The following is a 15,600-nucleotide window of genomic DNA, read 5'->3' on the forward strand; positions in this document are numbered from 1 at the left end:
CTGTCACTCTCTCCCCACCCCACCAAGTCCTGTGGGAAATCACAGGGTGGGGCGCTGGGGTGTAAATGTCTCCTGGAATCCCACGGTGCTGGGAAGTGGGGTCTGGCTGGGGGTTAAAGGTCAGCCTCTACCGTAACAGGCTGCAGGAGTCCAGGGCCATGTCTCAGCTTCTTCTTCTAAGTTTACGTCCCTGCCCCTCCTACAGGGGTGGCACTCAGGAAGTGTCACGGTGGGGCTCAAGGGAGGCTGGAGGAAGGCGGCTGGTGGTCGTCTGCAAGACCAGGCTGCGTAGCAGCCCCACATGGCACTGGGCCAAGGCCTCCCGCACAGTGACGGCTCCAGGGCTGCACACAGGCTACTCCCAGAGGCCGGCCTGCGTGCCCCCAGTGAACCTTCTAGAAAGCACCGAGCCCAGCCCAGCTACTCTTGGCTGTGTCCTGACAGCAGGTAGAGCTCACCAGAGCCACTGTGACCTTCCCCTCGAGTCAGAGACAAGGACAAATACGCATGCCAGAGGACACACATTCTACGGCCCACAGCGGCTCTCACTTAGGGATTTTTTTTGACACAGGGTCTCGCTCTGTTGCCCAGGCTGGAGTGCAGTGGTGCGATCATAGCTTACTGCAGCCTCGACCTCTTGGGCTCAGGTGATCCTCCTGCCTCAGCCTCCTGGGTCGCTGGGACTGCAGGCATGCAACACCACACCAGCTAATTTTTGTATTTTTTTTAGAAATGGGGTCTCACTATGTTGCCCAGGCTGGTCTCAAACTCCTGGGCTCAAGTGATCCTTCTGCTTCAGCCTCCAGAGTAGCTAGGACTACAGGCACACACCACCATGCCCAGCTCATTTTTTTTTTTTTTTGAGACAGAGTCAAGCTGAGTGCAGCGGTGTGATCTCGGCTCACTGCAGCCTCTTCCTCCTGGGTTAAAGCTATTCTCCTGGCTCGGCCTCCCTAGTAGCTGGGACTACAGGTGTGTGCCACCATGCCCGGCTAAATCTTTGTATTTTTAGTAGAGATGGTTTTCACCATGTTGGTCACACTGGTCTCAAACTCCTGACCTCAAATGATCTGCCCGCCTCGGCCTCCCAAAGTGCTGGGATTACAGACGTGAGCAACCTTGCCTGGCCCCAGCTAAATTTTTTTTTTTTTAGAGACAGGGTCTCACTATGTTGCCCAGGCTGGTCTCAAACTCCTGGGCTCAGCGATTTGTCTGCCTCAGCCTCCCATAGTGTGGGGATCACTGGCATGAGCCACCGCGCCCGGCCACTTTTGGGTTTTCTGTGAAAGCGATGGTCTGAGGTGGCTGAAGATGTACATGTAAGAAAGGACAGAGGAGGCAGGAAGAGAGGATGGAGCAGTGCCGGGCAGGGCCGTGGGTCACTTACTGGGGACCGGCCTCAGCACGTCGGGGATGAGAATCTCCACCAGCGCCTGGTAGAGGATGTGGTCGCAGCTCCTCATCCACCTGAGGATGGGGTCGCACTGACACAGGGAGATAAGCTTGTCCTTGGGCAGGACGGCGCCCTCGGGGTCTTCGTCACTGTGGAGGGAGGGGGGACAGGTGAGCTGTGGCCTGGCCCAGGTGGGCTCACTCAGCCATGGGAGCGAGCAGAGAGCCGGGCTGCGGGACTTTTGCCCAACAGTGGGGCTGGGGTTTTGCTCCCCATCCCTGAGCCTCGACGGGTCCCCTCCCTCCATGTTGCTCCCGGTGCCTCCGTGTTTCCCCCGTCCCTCACTGTCCACGCTGTCCCTCCCCTGCCAGTGGTCATACTGTCATAGTGCGTCTCACTGCAGCTATGGGTTGGGGTCACTTCTACTTGGGATTGCATCATGGTCACCTCTAAAATCCTCCCTATTCAAACAGTCTCACCCTGCAAAGGAGCGGATGGCAATGTGAATTTCAAGTCAACTCTACCAAGTCTAAAAATTACAGGGACGGAGGCAGAGGGGTCTGAGCCCTGATTCTTGGAGAGCTGAGGCTTTCGTTTGTGGGTTACCTGTGGACGTCAGCAGGGGGTTAAGTCTGGGGTGGCTGTGAACCCAGCCAGGGTGTGGCAGTCACCTGGCAGGAAGAGAGGTGGGGCCGTCGCTGGAGGAGGCCTTAGAGTTCCAGAAGGAGAGCCACAGCTTCTCGATGTAGTGGAACTGGAGGTTCATTACCACATCTACAGTTGCCTAGGAATGAAGGGACCGGTGAGACAGACGGGTGCGTGCGCCCATCACGTGCACTCAGCACACGTCAAGTGAGCAGCCGTGATCCGGGCTGCAGCGGGGTGCCCTGGAATCCCAAGGGAGGCCACAGAGAGGAGAGGAGCAGGCGATGGACATGGATGCGGAGGGGCTGCTGCTTCAGAGAGGATGCTTGTGGGGGGGCTCGGGGCTCCAGCTCCTCAGCGTCACCCGGGGACGCCTGGCCTGAGCGCTGGCGGTTCCCGGGAGGGACACGTAGGAGCTGCCTGCCTGGGCTGGGGCGGTCACCTCGCAGTGCCGTCTGTACACCAGCTGCAGGGCCTTGACGTCGTGCAGTGTGACGCCGTCCTGCAGCAGGACGCTGCCCAGGTCGGGCGCTGGGAACTCGGGGAAGACGTGAGAGACATCTGGGGGAGGAACACGGGAACATCAGAAATGGCGAGGCTCTTAGGACACCGCGGACAACTGGAAGGCCACGGTGGATGGGGGCCCAGAAACAGATGTTCTGCCCCACCCCATGCAGTCAGGGAATTTGTTTTTTCTTTCTTTTTCTTTTTCTTTTTTTTTTTTTTTTTTTGGAGACAGGGCCTTGCTCTGTTGCCCAGGCTGGAGTGCAGTGGCACGATCTCGGTTCACTGCAACCTCCAGCTCCTGGGATCAAGCGATTCTCCTGCTTCAACCTCCCGAGTAACTGGGATTACAGGTGTGCGCCACGATGCCGGCTAATTTTTGCATTTTTTAGTAGAGACGGGATTTCGCCTTGTTTTGGCCAGGCTGGTCTCGAACTCCTGACCTCAGGTGATCTGCCCACCTCGGCCTCCCAGAATGCTGGGATTACAGGCGTGAGCCACCGTGCCCGGCCATTTTTTTTTTTTTTTTTTTTTTTGAGATGGAGTCTCGCTCTGTCACCCAGGCTGGAGTGCAGTGGCATGATCTTGGCTTACTGCAACCTCCTCCTCCTGGGTTCAAGTGATTCTCCTGTCTCAGCCTCTCGAGTATTTGGGATTACAAGCGTGTGCCACCACGCCTGGCTAAGTTTGTATTTTTTTTGGTAGAGATGGGGTTTTGCCATGTTGGCCAAGTTGGTCTCAAACTCCCAACCTCAAGTGATCTGCCTGCCTCGGCTTCTCAAAGTGCTGGGATGGCAGGCGTGAGCCACCGCGCCCAGTACAGTCAGGGAATTTGTAAGCATCAGTTTTCTCAGGTAGAAAATGGAGAGGATATTGTCACCTCCCAGGAACATTAAATATGCAGACACAGAGAAAGCCCTGAGCCCAGGCCCTGGCACACAGCAAGTACCCACAGAGCCAGCTCAGGGCAGCACATCTCGGGGAGAAGGCCAGCCATGGTGTCCCTGCAGTGACCTCCTGGAGATGGGCCTGACCCCACCTCAATCTCTGCCGAAGACTCAACCCAGGAGGGTTCTGTTTGGGCTCAAAAAAGATCATAAACGACATGGAAGCCACTGAGTGTGTACAGAGCCCACCTGAATCATGACATGCCAGTGAGCCTTCCTTGGCCGCCCCCCACCCCCCTGCCCTCCCTCATGGCAGGCTCTGAGTTAGGGCCTTCCCGGGGCAGAGATGGCACCACCACTAGGCCAGCTGGGGAAGAACGCTGTCCCCTGAGCAGCCCCCAGGGAAGAGGCCAAGACTGCCTCATGTTGGGGAACCAGAAGCACCCCAAAAGCTCCAGGCAAGAAGGAAGAAAGCCCAGATGGCAGGCAAATCCTGGTGCACCCTGAGTAGAGAATAGCTAGCGTTCTTTCTTTTTTTTTTCTTTAATTTTAAAGGCAGAGTCTCGCTCTGTCACCCAGGTTGGAGAGTAGCGGCGTGATCATGGCTCACTGCAGCCTCGAACTTCTGGGCTCAAGTGATCCTCCTGCCTCAGCCTCCTGAGTAGGTGGGACCACAGGAGCTTGCTACTATGCCTGGCTAATTTTTTAATTTTTTAGTATGTTGCCTAGGCTGGTCTTGAACTCCTGAGCTCAAGTGATCCTCCCGCCTTGGCCTCCCAAGGTGTTGGGATCACGGGCATGAGCCGCCTGTCTGCTAGTGTTCTTTCTGATGGTCATTTGATTTTATTTTCTCATTTTTCTGATGGTCATTTTATATATTAATTTTTTTGGCATGTGCTGATTATTCTAAAGTCTCAGGGATGTCAGAAAGAAGGTTTATCGAGAACTTTCTATGTGACCGAAAAGGTGTCTCGTAAGAAAACTGTCGGAAGCAGACGCTTAGACGCCACTGGTTCTGCTGGTGTTGAAACCCAGGAGTGTGGCGAGCAGATGGGAGCCCCGCCCCGGGGCCTGACCAGGCCTCTCACCTATGTACTGCTGGTGGTGCTGGCTCTGCACGGCCATGGTCTGTTCTGGAGTGCTGTGCAGGCCGCTGTGGGAGCCGCTGTCCCCGAGGCTGTCCGTCTTCTGGGCTGGCCGGTACCTAGGCCAGGAACACGCATACCATCATGAGGCCCAGCAGCCCTGCTGGGGGCGGGCCCAAAGACTGGGGGGCTGGGCAGGATTCAGTCAGGCATGTGTGTGTGTGATGTTTACAAGTTGCGGTCAAATACACATAACACAAAAGCTACCATCGGAACTATCTTGAGTGCACAGCTCAGCAGCATTAAGCACATTCACGTGGTTGTGCAACCCTCACCGTCGTCATCTCCAGAACTTGATCATCTTCCCACACTGAAGCTCTGTCCCCATGAAACGCTCATTCCCCATCCCTGTCCCCAGCCCCTGGCACCCCCCATCTGACTTCCCGTCTCTGTGAATCTGACAACTCTAGGGACCTCCTAGGAGTGGGGTCACACAGGATTTGTCCTTTTGCAACTGGTCTCTCTCACTGAGCGTTATGTCCTCAAGGTCCACCGAGTTGTAGCCTGTGTTGGAATTTCCTCCTTTTTAAGGCTGAATTATATTCCATCATATGGATGAACCACAGTTTGTTAATGGACACTTGAGAAAATAGATATATATTTTCCCCCTAACATTTCTCTCTTAGAAAAAAAAGTGAAATTCTTGGCCAGGCGCAGGGGCTCACGCCTGTAATCCCAGTGCTTTGGGAGGCCGAGGCAGGTGGATCATCTGAGGTCGGGAGTTCGAGACCAGCCTGACCAACATGGAGTAACCCCGTCTCTACTAAAAATACAAAATTAGCTGGGCGTGGTGGCGGGTGCCTGTAATCCCAGCGACTCAGGAGGCTGAGGCAGGAGAATCACTTGAACCTGGGAGGCGGAGGTTGCAGTGAGCTGAGTTCACGCCATTGCACTCCAGCCTGGGGGACAAAAGCGAAACTCGGTCTCAAAAAAATGAATTAATTAATTAAAATAAAATAAAATAAAAGGGAGATTCTTTGCGTGAACCACAAACATCTTATTATTGGTGCAATCTTAGAAGTTCTGAGACTTTCATTTTGAGCCAGACAGTGGTGGCCAGCCTGTGCAGGCAGTGCTGAGAAACACTCAGCACTTTCCAGGCGCTGGACTCCTCAGGGCCCGGTGTGTGGTGTGGTGGGGGCAGGGAGGGAGCCGGCCTGAGCTGGAGCATCTCCAAGGAACCTCCCTCCTCAAATACAAAGCGGGGCCAGGCCTACAGGGAGGCGGGAGACCATGCTGGCGAGGTGTGTGTAAACCACCTGGCTCAGGGCAGGCCGTGGGCATCACACAGACACAGGCTCAGGCTGTGGCTTCCAAATGCAAATGGCATCAGCCTGTCCCCCTGAAATGTGTGTCGCTGCTCCTAAAATGACACACTGCCTGGAGCACAGGTTCACAGGTGTTTGCCAGGGGCCCAAATTGAACAACAGCAGTGAGCTCCAGAGTCCATGTCTGCAGACAACGAGGTACAGAAGGAATGCTCTGGAAACTCTCTCCTGGAACCTCCAACTCCTGGGAGTGGCTGTGTGGTCAGGAGTCAATGGGTTACGCAGAGCAGCTGGAATGGGTTTTTGGGCCACACACATACACGGGTGGCTCTGTGCAGAGGGCCCAGCACCAGGCGTGAAGGTGCCACGTGGGGCTATTGCAATGTGGCCCCTGCCCTCAGGGGGGGCACTTGTGGAGGCACACTGGGAGGCAGCGATATTTGAATGGGCCCTAAACCAGGGGCCAGCAAACTATGGCCTGAGGGCCAATTCTGCTGCTTGTTTTTATAAATAAAGTTTTATTGGCACACAGCCATGCCCATCGACCTCATGCTGTCTGTGGCTGTTTTCAGGATGTAGCCAAATTGAACAGTCATGACAGAGACTGTCTGGCCTGCAAGGCTAAGATATTTGCTCTCTGGCTCTTTACAGGAAACGTTTGCTGGCTCCTGCCTTAGAAGATGAGAAAGTTTGTGATGGATGGAGAAGAGGATCTTCCAGAAAATAACCAGGGCTTTCCAGCCACTGGATCCAAAGGTGAAGAAGTCGTGACTTGAGCACATCTGCTTCTTTCTCCTGGCTTCTTGGGTTATTTGCAGTGTCCTCTCTCTCTTTACTTCCTAAGCTTTAAAAATTAAAGGTCTGTGATTCCAACTATATGACACTGGGGAAGGGGGAAACTGTGGGGATGGCAGAAGGATTAGCGGTTGCTGCAGACTGGGGTGGGGAGGGAAAGCTGGGTAGGCAGAACATGGAGGATTTTTAGGACTGTGAAAGGACTCTGCGTGACACTGTGATGGGGGACACATGTCATTATAGGTTTGTCCAAACTGTGGAATATACAACACCAAGAGTGAGCCCTGATGTCGACTGTGGACTCTGGCGGGTGATGCTGGCTCCGCGGAGGGTCACGGGTCATGAGCAATGCACCAGTGTGTGGGGGAGGCGAATGGTGGGAGAGGCGGTGGGGAGCGGGGCTGGGGGTGCAGAACAACTCTCTGTACTTTCTACTCAATTTTGCTGTGAACCTAGAATGGCTCTAAAAAATGAAGTCTGTTAAAAACAGTTTTAAACGGTTTAAAAAAAAGTCTGAAAAGTTAGCTGGAGGAGGTTGCATCCCAGCCTCCTGTGTCTCCTGCTAGACTCACCTCAGTCTCAGCAGAGGGGGATACCTTGTCTTTCCCAGGATGCTGGAGACTGGGGAGTTATGATGAGTTTGTTTCGTGTTGGAGAAACACCCACCCCTCCATGCTCCAGGGGAGAGCCAGCTCCTCCCAGCTCGGCTCGGCACCCACCTGGGCTTCTGGTGCATGGGCTGCTGCCGCATGGCCATGTACTGCGTGTCCTCCTGCAGCCGGTTCAGTGGTGAGTCTGGCTTCAGACGAATCCCATAGTAATGGTACTTCGAGTTGCCCCTGGAAACCAAACATCCCCGGGTCAGCTCCCTTTGCAGATGTCCTGAACAAGACAGGTTGGGATTCTTTTTCTTTCTTACTTCTTTTTTTTTTTTTGAGACAGAATCTCATTCTGTCACCCAGGCTGGAGTGCAGCGGTGCCATCTCGGCTCACTGCAATCTCCGCCTCCCGGGTTTAAGAGATTCTCCTGCCTCAGCCTCCCAAGTAGCTGGGATGACAGGCGTGAGCCATAATGCCTAGCTTATTTTTGTATTTTTAGTGGAGACGGGGTTTTGCCATGTTGGCCAGGCTGGTCGTAAACTCCTGGGCTCAAGTGATCCTCCTGCCTTGGCCTACCAAAGTGCTGGGATTACAGGCGTGAGCCACTGCGCCTGGCCTCTTTTTTTTTTTTTTTTTTTTTTTTTTTTTTTTTTTTTAGAAACAGGGTCTCACTCTGTCACCCAGGCTGGAGTGCAGTGGTGCAATCACAGCTCACTCTCAGGAGGTCACTACCAGGAGGTCACTATCACTTGACCTCCTGGGCTCAAGTGATCCTCCTGCCTCAGCCTCTGAGTAACTGGGACAGCTGGCGTGTGCCACCACACTCGGATGGTAGAAGTGATCCTCCTGCCTCAGCCTCTGAGTAGCTGGGACAGCTGGTGTGTGTCACCACACTCGGATCTTGGCCTTTCACTTTGGCCTCTCTGGTTCAGCATTTCCTGAACTGTGTGAGGAATGTGATCGAGGAATTCTGTACATAATGCCATTGTCATAGAGAGTCCTCTCTCACAGGCTAGTATAATAAAGGCTCGGACAAGTCCTGTGCTGAGAACACCAGGTCAGCTTTGTTGAGCATCACGTGGCCTATCTCCATTATTATTACCATTATTATTAACAACTCTTCCCCACCCCCTTCAATCATCTAGTAACATGTTTTGGAATAAGGCACTGTTTGGGAACCATTACATTAGTTTATTACGGGAGAATGATGATCAGAGGGCTTTAAACAATTTAGTTCAGAAAACAGCTCACAGAGTCCTTACAGGAGGGAAGCATTAACCCACAGACATGGCTGTGGAGACACCCAGCTCACAGGATGCCATTTCTCCAGAGCTGGCAACAGGGACACGCAGGAAGCACCTGGGTCCTTTCTTTTTCTTTCTTTCTTTTCCTCTTATTATTATATTTCTGAGACAGTCTCACTCTGTTCCCCAGGCTGGAGTGCAGTAGTGCGATCTCGGCTCACTGCAACCTCCCCCTCCCAGGTTCAAGAAATTCTCCAGCCTCAGCCTCCCCGATTAGCTGGGATTACAGGTATGTGACACCATGCCTGGCTAATTTGTTTGTACTTTTAGTAGGGACGGGGATTCACCATGTTGGCCAGGCTGATTTTGAACTCCTGACCTCAAGTGATCCTCCTGCCTTGGCCTCCCAATGTGCTAGGATTACAGGCGTGAGCAACCATGCCCCGCCCTTCTTTTCCTTTTTAAATTTCATTGCAATAGCAGACAGCCTGGGCCATTTCTAGATGAGGTACATGTTTAGCCAGGTGCTCGGAGGAGGGAAAACGGGGGGAAATCAGCCTTAATCCTGAAGCCAGCAGCTGGGATACTCTGCAGGGGAGGCCCCTCCGGGAGCAGGGGCTGTGTCCCCAGAGACCAGGCTTCCCTGTGGCTTCCTCCCGCTTCTGTCCCTCCTCTACGCATCCACATTCCCTGTGAAGGATCAAAAAGTGTCAGAGAATAAGGGACTCTGGTCCTTGTGGATCCACCGCCACGCCGTTTATAGACAGCCAGGACACCGGCTTTGAGAGCATGTGAGTCAGCCCCAACCCCACAAAAGCAGATGCTGAGCCTCGCTGGCCACAGGATCACAGCCTCAGCAGGCAGCAGCCTCCTGCACTCTCTGGGCCACCAGCTTTGGGTTGGAGGTGCCGCTGTTTCTTTCTGTTAGAGGAGAGTTGGCATAATTGCCTGCGATAAGTCTGTGGCCTGTGATGTCCCGGGGCTGCCATAGGCCAAGAGAAGGCGGGGTGGATTGGTCCAGGTACAGCAAAAGACACCAAGAGGCCGGGCACAGTGGCTCACACCTGTAATCCCAGAACTTTGGGAGGCTGAGGCAGGCAGATCACTTGAGGCCAAGAGTTTGAGACCAGCCTGGCCACCATGTCGAAACCCTGTCTCTACTAAAAATATAAAAATTAGCCAGGCGTGCTGGTGGGGGCCCGTAAATCCCAGCTACTTGGGAGGCTGAGGCAGGAGAATTGGTTGAACCCAGGAGGTGGAGGCTACAGTGAGCCGAGATGACGCCACTGCACTCCAGCCTGGGTGACAGAGCAAGGCTGTGTCTCAAAAACAAAACACCAAGAAATGGTAAATCCAGCTCTGCTGGATAAACCAGAGGCTACATTTTGTTTGTTTGTTTGTTTGTTTGACACAGGGTCTTGCTCCGTCGCCCAGGCTGGAGTACAGTGGTGCAATCATGGCTCACCGCAGCCTCAACCTCCTGGGCTCAAGTGCTCCTCCCCTCTCAGTCTCCCAAATAGGTGAAATTACAGGTGTGCAAATACGTGTGCACCACTATGCCTGGCTAATTTTTAATTTTTTTGTAGAGATGAGGTCTTGCTATGTTGCCCAGGCTGGTCTTGAACTCCTAGTCTCAAGTGATCCTCTTGCCTCGGCCTCCCAAACTGTTGGGATTTCAGGTGTGCACCACCACACCTGGCCCAGAGGCTGCTCTAAAATAAAAAAAGAAAAGTATTGTTTGGGAAATTTCAAAAGGAGAGAGAAAACCAGAGTGATCCCCATGTCCCATCACCGGCTTCTAAAGCCAACACCGTGGGCTACACCTGGCCACAGCCAAGGCTGCCGCCAATTGAAAGTAACTGCAAGCACTCCAGAGGTGGCTGCGAATCAGGCCACCTGGAAAGGAGGAGGAAGCCTCGCATTTTCCCAAAAGCTCCATTTCTTGGGAAAGGAAGAGGAAGAACAGGTGGGCTGGGGATCGTCTACCCACCTGGTGCCCAGCCGCCGCGTTCTCAGCCCCATAAACACAGAACGGATCAGTTTCCCGAAGGAGGCAGCGTTCACTGGGTCTAGCTTGTGCTCCTGGCAGTGCCGAAGGTAGTGGTTGTAAAGAGAACTTCTGGGGAGACTCACACCTTCCGCTGTTTCATAATTATCCAACAGCCACTGGAGCTGCAAAAAGAAAGGCACGTCTGCATTTGTCAGAAGCCTGAGGAACGCTAACATGCCAACGTGGACTCGTTAAGAGAATTACTTGCGTTCCCTGCGTTACCAAATGGGATGAGGAAATCCATCTTTTCTTTCTTTTTGAGGCGGAGTCTTGCTCTGTCACCCAGTCTGGAGTACAGTGGCGCAGTCTCGGCTCACTGCAGCCTCTGTCTCCTGGGTTCAAGCAATTTTCCTCCCTCAGCCTCCCAAGTAGCTGGGATTACAGGTGTCCGACACCACGTCTGGCTAATTTTTGTATTTTTAGTAGAGACGGGGTTTCACCATGTTGCCCAGGCTGGTCTCAAACTCCTGACCTCAGGTGATCCACCTGCCTCAGCCTCCCAAGGTGCTGGGATTACAGGCGTGAGCCACCGTGCCTGGCCAGAAATCCATCTTTATGGTCACTGATTTGAGTTCTCTAAGCAGATTAATGAATCCCTCATTTTCTTTCGCTTATTGATTCTTCCATGTTTAGCCTGGTTTTCAGGTTCCTGGACTTAATTTGTAAACATCTGGGTGTGATCAGGAACTATTAGCTTCTGTCTTCAGTCCCTTAAATGAAATACCCACACACCACACAGGCTTTAACACCAAATCGCTCCTCAACATACAGGAATGGAGAGAAATTCTGATGCTGAACAGGAAGATTGAAGAAGACTCGGGGGCCCCACAGCCCTGTGTTCTGTAGTGAGCAGTGAGCTAACGTGTACTGAGATCCCTTATTGAGGGAGGTACAAATGGAAATTCAGTAAAATACACAAATGCTTATATGCACGGTTTTGTGTCTAAGTCAAAAGGCAGGACATAGCTACTTGGGAGGCTGAGGTGGGAGGATTGCTTGAGCCCAGGAGGTTGAGGCTGCAGTGAGCTAGGGTCGCGCCACACTGTACTCCAGCCTGGGCGACAGAGCAAGACTTCGTCTCTTTCAAAAAACGAAACAAAACAAAAAGATGGGCTAAATGAGTCCCGAGCCAAGGACTATGCCTCGAGAGGTGAACATCCAGTTAGAAGGGCTGCGAGAACTGTCCACACAAAGAGCTCAGTCCCCACACTGGGCATGGACGCAAAGGTGGCCCGCCCACCAACTGATGCCCTCACCCAGGTGCCTTAAAGACTGCGGCTTAATTCTGGTTTCCACCTCTCCCTCTGTTATCGTCTGTCCCCTGATCCAGAGAGGTCTGCTATGTGAATACAAAAGGCTTTCACTGATGCCTGCCATTTGCAGAAAGACAGGAATTCCACGCACAGAAGCGAGGCCTGAGTCCAGATCCCATGTCAAGAGCGTCGGGGGAAACCAGCTGTCTCTACCTGGTCCCCTTTGTGAGAGGCTGTCGGCTGCTTTGTCTAGACTGAGCCCTGCTTCCAGAGCTCCGAAGGGCTCCTGCTGCCTGGGCCCTTCAGAGTGGGCAGTGCTGGGTCCTCAGCCCTCCCCCACCGGGCATGTTAGGCTCCTGCACAGCCCTTGGCCTGGGAAGCCCTTGTCCCTGTGCCCTGCACACCCCACAAAACATGAAGTAGGCGTGTCCCCTGGGAAATATCTGTCCACTCACCACAGCGTACCCATGGCACCCCCCCCGCCCCACTGTCACGTTTGCCTGTCTGTTTGCCCCATCCCCACCCCCCCAACTCAGCATTAGAAGCTGGGGAGGAAGTAAGCATTCATCTCCCTTTAATTATTTATTTATTGAAATGGAGTCTCACTCTGTCACCCAGGCTGGAGTGCAGTGGCGCAATCTTGGTACACTGCAACCTCCACTTCCAGGCTTCAAGTGATTCTTCTGCCTCAGCCTCCTGAGTAGCTGGCATTATAGGCATGTGCCACCACATCTGGCTTATGTTTTTTGTATTTTTAGTAGAGATGGGATTTTGCCATGTTGGCCTCGAATTCCTGACCTCAGGTGATCCACCCGCCTTGGCCTCCCAAAGTGCTGGGATTACAGGCGTGAGCCACCGCGCCCGGCCTTCATCTCCTTTTTATGAAATAGTGCTATGGGGTGGTTCTGACGAGCCCTGCACCAGCGACCAGCACCTCAGAACCCCTTTTATCTCATCTAAGACCCACCCGATCCAGCCTGTCCTGGCCCCTCCAGCCCTAACAGGGGTTGACCCAGGGCCACAGTGGAGTGAGGACCTGCCCTGGGTTCTGGAACGTTTCACAGGAGGACAAACAGGTCAAAGGTTCAGGTGAAGGGGTGTGTGGGGCCTGAACGCGGAGGTCTCTTAAGCCGAATCGCAGGTGAGCTGCGGGGCTGAGTTCAGTTTTAGGAAGGGGGAAGTTAAGTCTTGGGCTGGAGTTCAGGGTAGAGATTGGGACCAGATGTGTTACTTTGGAACCAAAGAGCTGAGGACAAAACCTCCAAGGTGTGGGAAGAGTCACCCAGCAGGGGCACTGCCCACGTGGGTGTTGAGGATGAAGAGGAGCAAAGCGTAAGCCTTGAAGTGTGGGTCCAACCTCACGTCCTGCCTCTGGGGCAAGCCAGGAGGGCTTCACACCTCCTGACCACAAGCTCCCCTCCAGCTCTGCTCCTGCAGGTAAGTCCCGTGGCCAAACATCCCTCCTTACCAAAGGGACAGGAGTGGTTCCTGCCACAATCCCTGAGCTTGGATTCCGGTTCCCTGGCCGCCCCTGAATCACTCAAGTAGCCTATCACCTCCTCCTCAGCACCAGGGACCCCTCGCCCTCTTGCTACCACAAAGTCTGCCTCCTGCCGCCTGCAGGGCCCTGTGTGAAGTACAGTGTCCCCCACCGGCCATGAGTGCAGTTGCCATCGTTAGCAGGTGCCAATTTCATCTGTCCAGCATTGGGTGCCATGTGCTCGGCTGTGCCCATAACCACAGGGAGGGACCCCCGCCCTCTTGTCCTTTGAATAAGGGGCAGTTAAAACAAAGGACCCTGAGAAGGGCCCGGAGTGGAGACTTCATCTCTTCCTCACTTGCCTCTTTGGGAAAAGGGACATCAGAGTTTTCACTTTCCATCAAGTCATTCACACCCTTCATCTTCCGACTTTCTGGACTGGACTTTTTCCGATACAATGGAGGCAGTGTTGCTTTTTTCTCCTCCAAAGTCCGGCTCTGGCAGAGTGCTTGGACCCTTAAGAGCTTAAGAGCTCCGGAGTCTTCCCTGTATTTAATGCTATGAATACTATGAACCACAACCTTGATGTTGAAGTTAGTGTGTGAGTATGTGTGTGTGTGTGTATGTATATATATATATATATATATAAATATATATACTTTTTTTTTAGAGACAGGGATATATATATATATATATATATATTTAGAGATAGGGTCTCATCCTGTCACCACCCCAGGCTGGAGCGCAGTGGTGCAATCATGGCTCATGCAGCCTCCAACTCCCGGGCTCAAGTGATCCTCCTGCCTCAGCTTCCGGAAGTGTTGGGATGACAGTCGGGAGCTGCAGTGTGGGCCCTGAAGCTTTTCTTCCCAGTGGCTTCACCGTCCGGATTTGTCATGTGTGCTGATTGATTTATCGCCTGTTCCCTGCAGAGTGTGCTCTCCCTGAGGGTGGAGACGGAGCCAGGTTTGCCCATGTGAGCATCTGCAGGATCCTGGAGATGTCTCAAGCCTGGCAGCAGAGAAAGACTGTCCGAGGAGGTAGATGGGGAGCAACAGAGGGTGTCTGGGTGAAGAAGCCAGAGGCTTCCCTTGGTCATTCTGAGGCTGGGGGCACAGGTGCCACTTCTTAGACTGTCCTCCACAGGCAGCAGGAGCCAGGGCCAGTGACACCACATCTCAAGGAGCCAAATGATGATGCGGATTTTCAGGCTAAAAGTGTGAGGCCAGATTTTGCGGGCGGTGAGCTGGAAGGAGCACTGGACTAGGAGTCCTGAGAGGTTAGAGTATAAGACTCCATCCACCAGGAGGACATACTGGCTCACACATAAAAAGAAAGTTTTGGAACAGATGATCCTTCTGCTGTTTACCCCCGACCCCCCAGGCTATTTAAGAGTAGAATCCTTTGCTTGGGTAATTACGTTGACATTGACACTAAAAGGATGCATAGTTGTCTTGACAGCAAGTCCTTCTTGCTCAACATCAAGAAACCACAGAGAAGACTGAAGCGGCTGGAACAGTCGGGTCTATTTCCTCCCTCTTCTGTGTTGATGAACTTCTGGGAGGAGAACGGGGTTAGAACCGAAGTATGGCTTGCAGACTCTGTTCAGAGTCTACGCCTCACCAGCAGGCTGGGAGCCACTTATGCACCGGGCCTTCCCATCCCTCGGTGCTGGAGCCCACACCTGGCGGCGCGTCAGACTGCGGCGAGCATCACAGGTCAGTTCCGTGAAACCGACCACGAGGGTCCAGCCGCTCCAACCACACTCGCCCACCTCCCCTGCTCTTGAGGGCTCGGGTACCTTCATGCCAGGAAAGGCAGCAGCTGGACGGAGTCACCTTTCTGGTTTGGGCATGTTCTGCAGTCTGCTTTGTCTGCTGATATTTGCATTCTTTCTGTGTCAATATCAAACACAAATAAGCAGAACGCTTTCCAAGGAAATGTACATGTGTACCCACATTTGCCACAATCTGTCAGGACAGCACACTTCTTGATGAAATGGATCAAATCATTCCTTTTAAGGAAAAAAAAATCCCGAAATGCCAGCGCCTCCCTCTCCCCCGCCCCCCAACAAAGGCCTGTGGTTCTGGGCTCTTTGCAGGCACAGCCCCTGTGGACAGATATCCTCACCTGCCGGTGGGAAGGCAGGGATCATGCCCACCTACCCGGCCCCCTTTGTCTCCTAAGATACTTGTTTCTATTCCTGGGGGCAAATTTGCCTGACACTGGCTCCTGGTGGTGAGTTAGAGTATCGCCGGGCCATACACTAGCAGCTCGGGCAGCTATTCCAACCGTCCAGGTGTGCCCTGTGTTGACATAATCTGACTTGGAACATC

The 15,600-nt window shown here is 53.3% G+C and overlaps 1 protein-coding gene across 9 annotated transcripts in view; it reads right to left on the bottom strand.

The window, feature by feature from the left end:
- Nucleotides 1-15,600, bottom strand: part of RFX2 (regulatory factor X2) — a 207,384-nt gene that overhangs the window by 12,930 nt on the left and 178,854 nt on the right. For all 9 annotated transcript variants that reach the window (XM_063599798.1, XM_063599796.1, XM_063599797.1 and 6 more), the window contains 6 exons: nucleotides 10,472-10,653; nucleotides 7,357-7,476; nucleotides 4,518-4,633; nucleotides 2,481-2,599; nucleotides 2,065-2,177; nucleotides 1,388-1,542 (listed from right to left, as the gene is read on the bottom strand). In XM_063599798.1, coding sequence (XP_063455868.1) covers nucleotides 1,388-1,542; nucleotides 2,065-2,177; nucleotides 2,481-2,599; nucleotides 4,518-4,633; nucleotides 7,357-7,476; nucleotides 10,472-10,653 — 805 coding nt within the window. The remainder of the gene's footprint in view (nucleotides 1-1,387; nucleotides 1,543-2,064; nucleotides 2,178-2,480; nucleotides 2,600-4,517; nucleotides 4,634-7,356; nucleotides 7,477-10,471; nucleotides 10,654-15,600) is intronic.

Source organism: Pan paniscus, chromosome 20, assembly GCF_029289425.2.
Source record: "Pan paniscus chromosome 20, NHGRI_mPanPan1-v2.0_pri, whole genome shotgun sequence".
Lineage (NCBI taxonomy): Eukaryota > Metazoa > Chordata > Mammalia > Primates > Hominidae > Pan > Pan paniscus.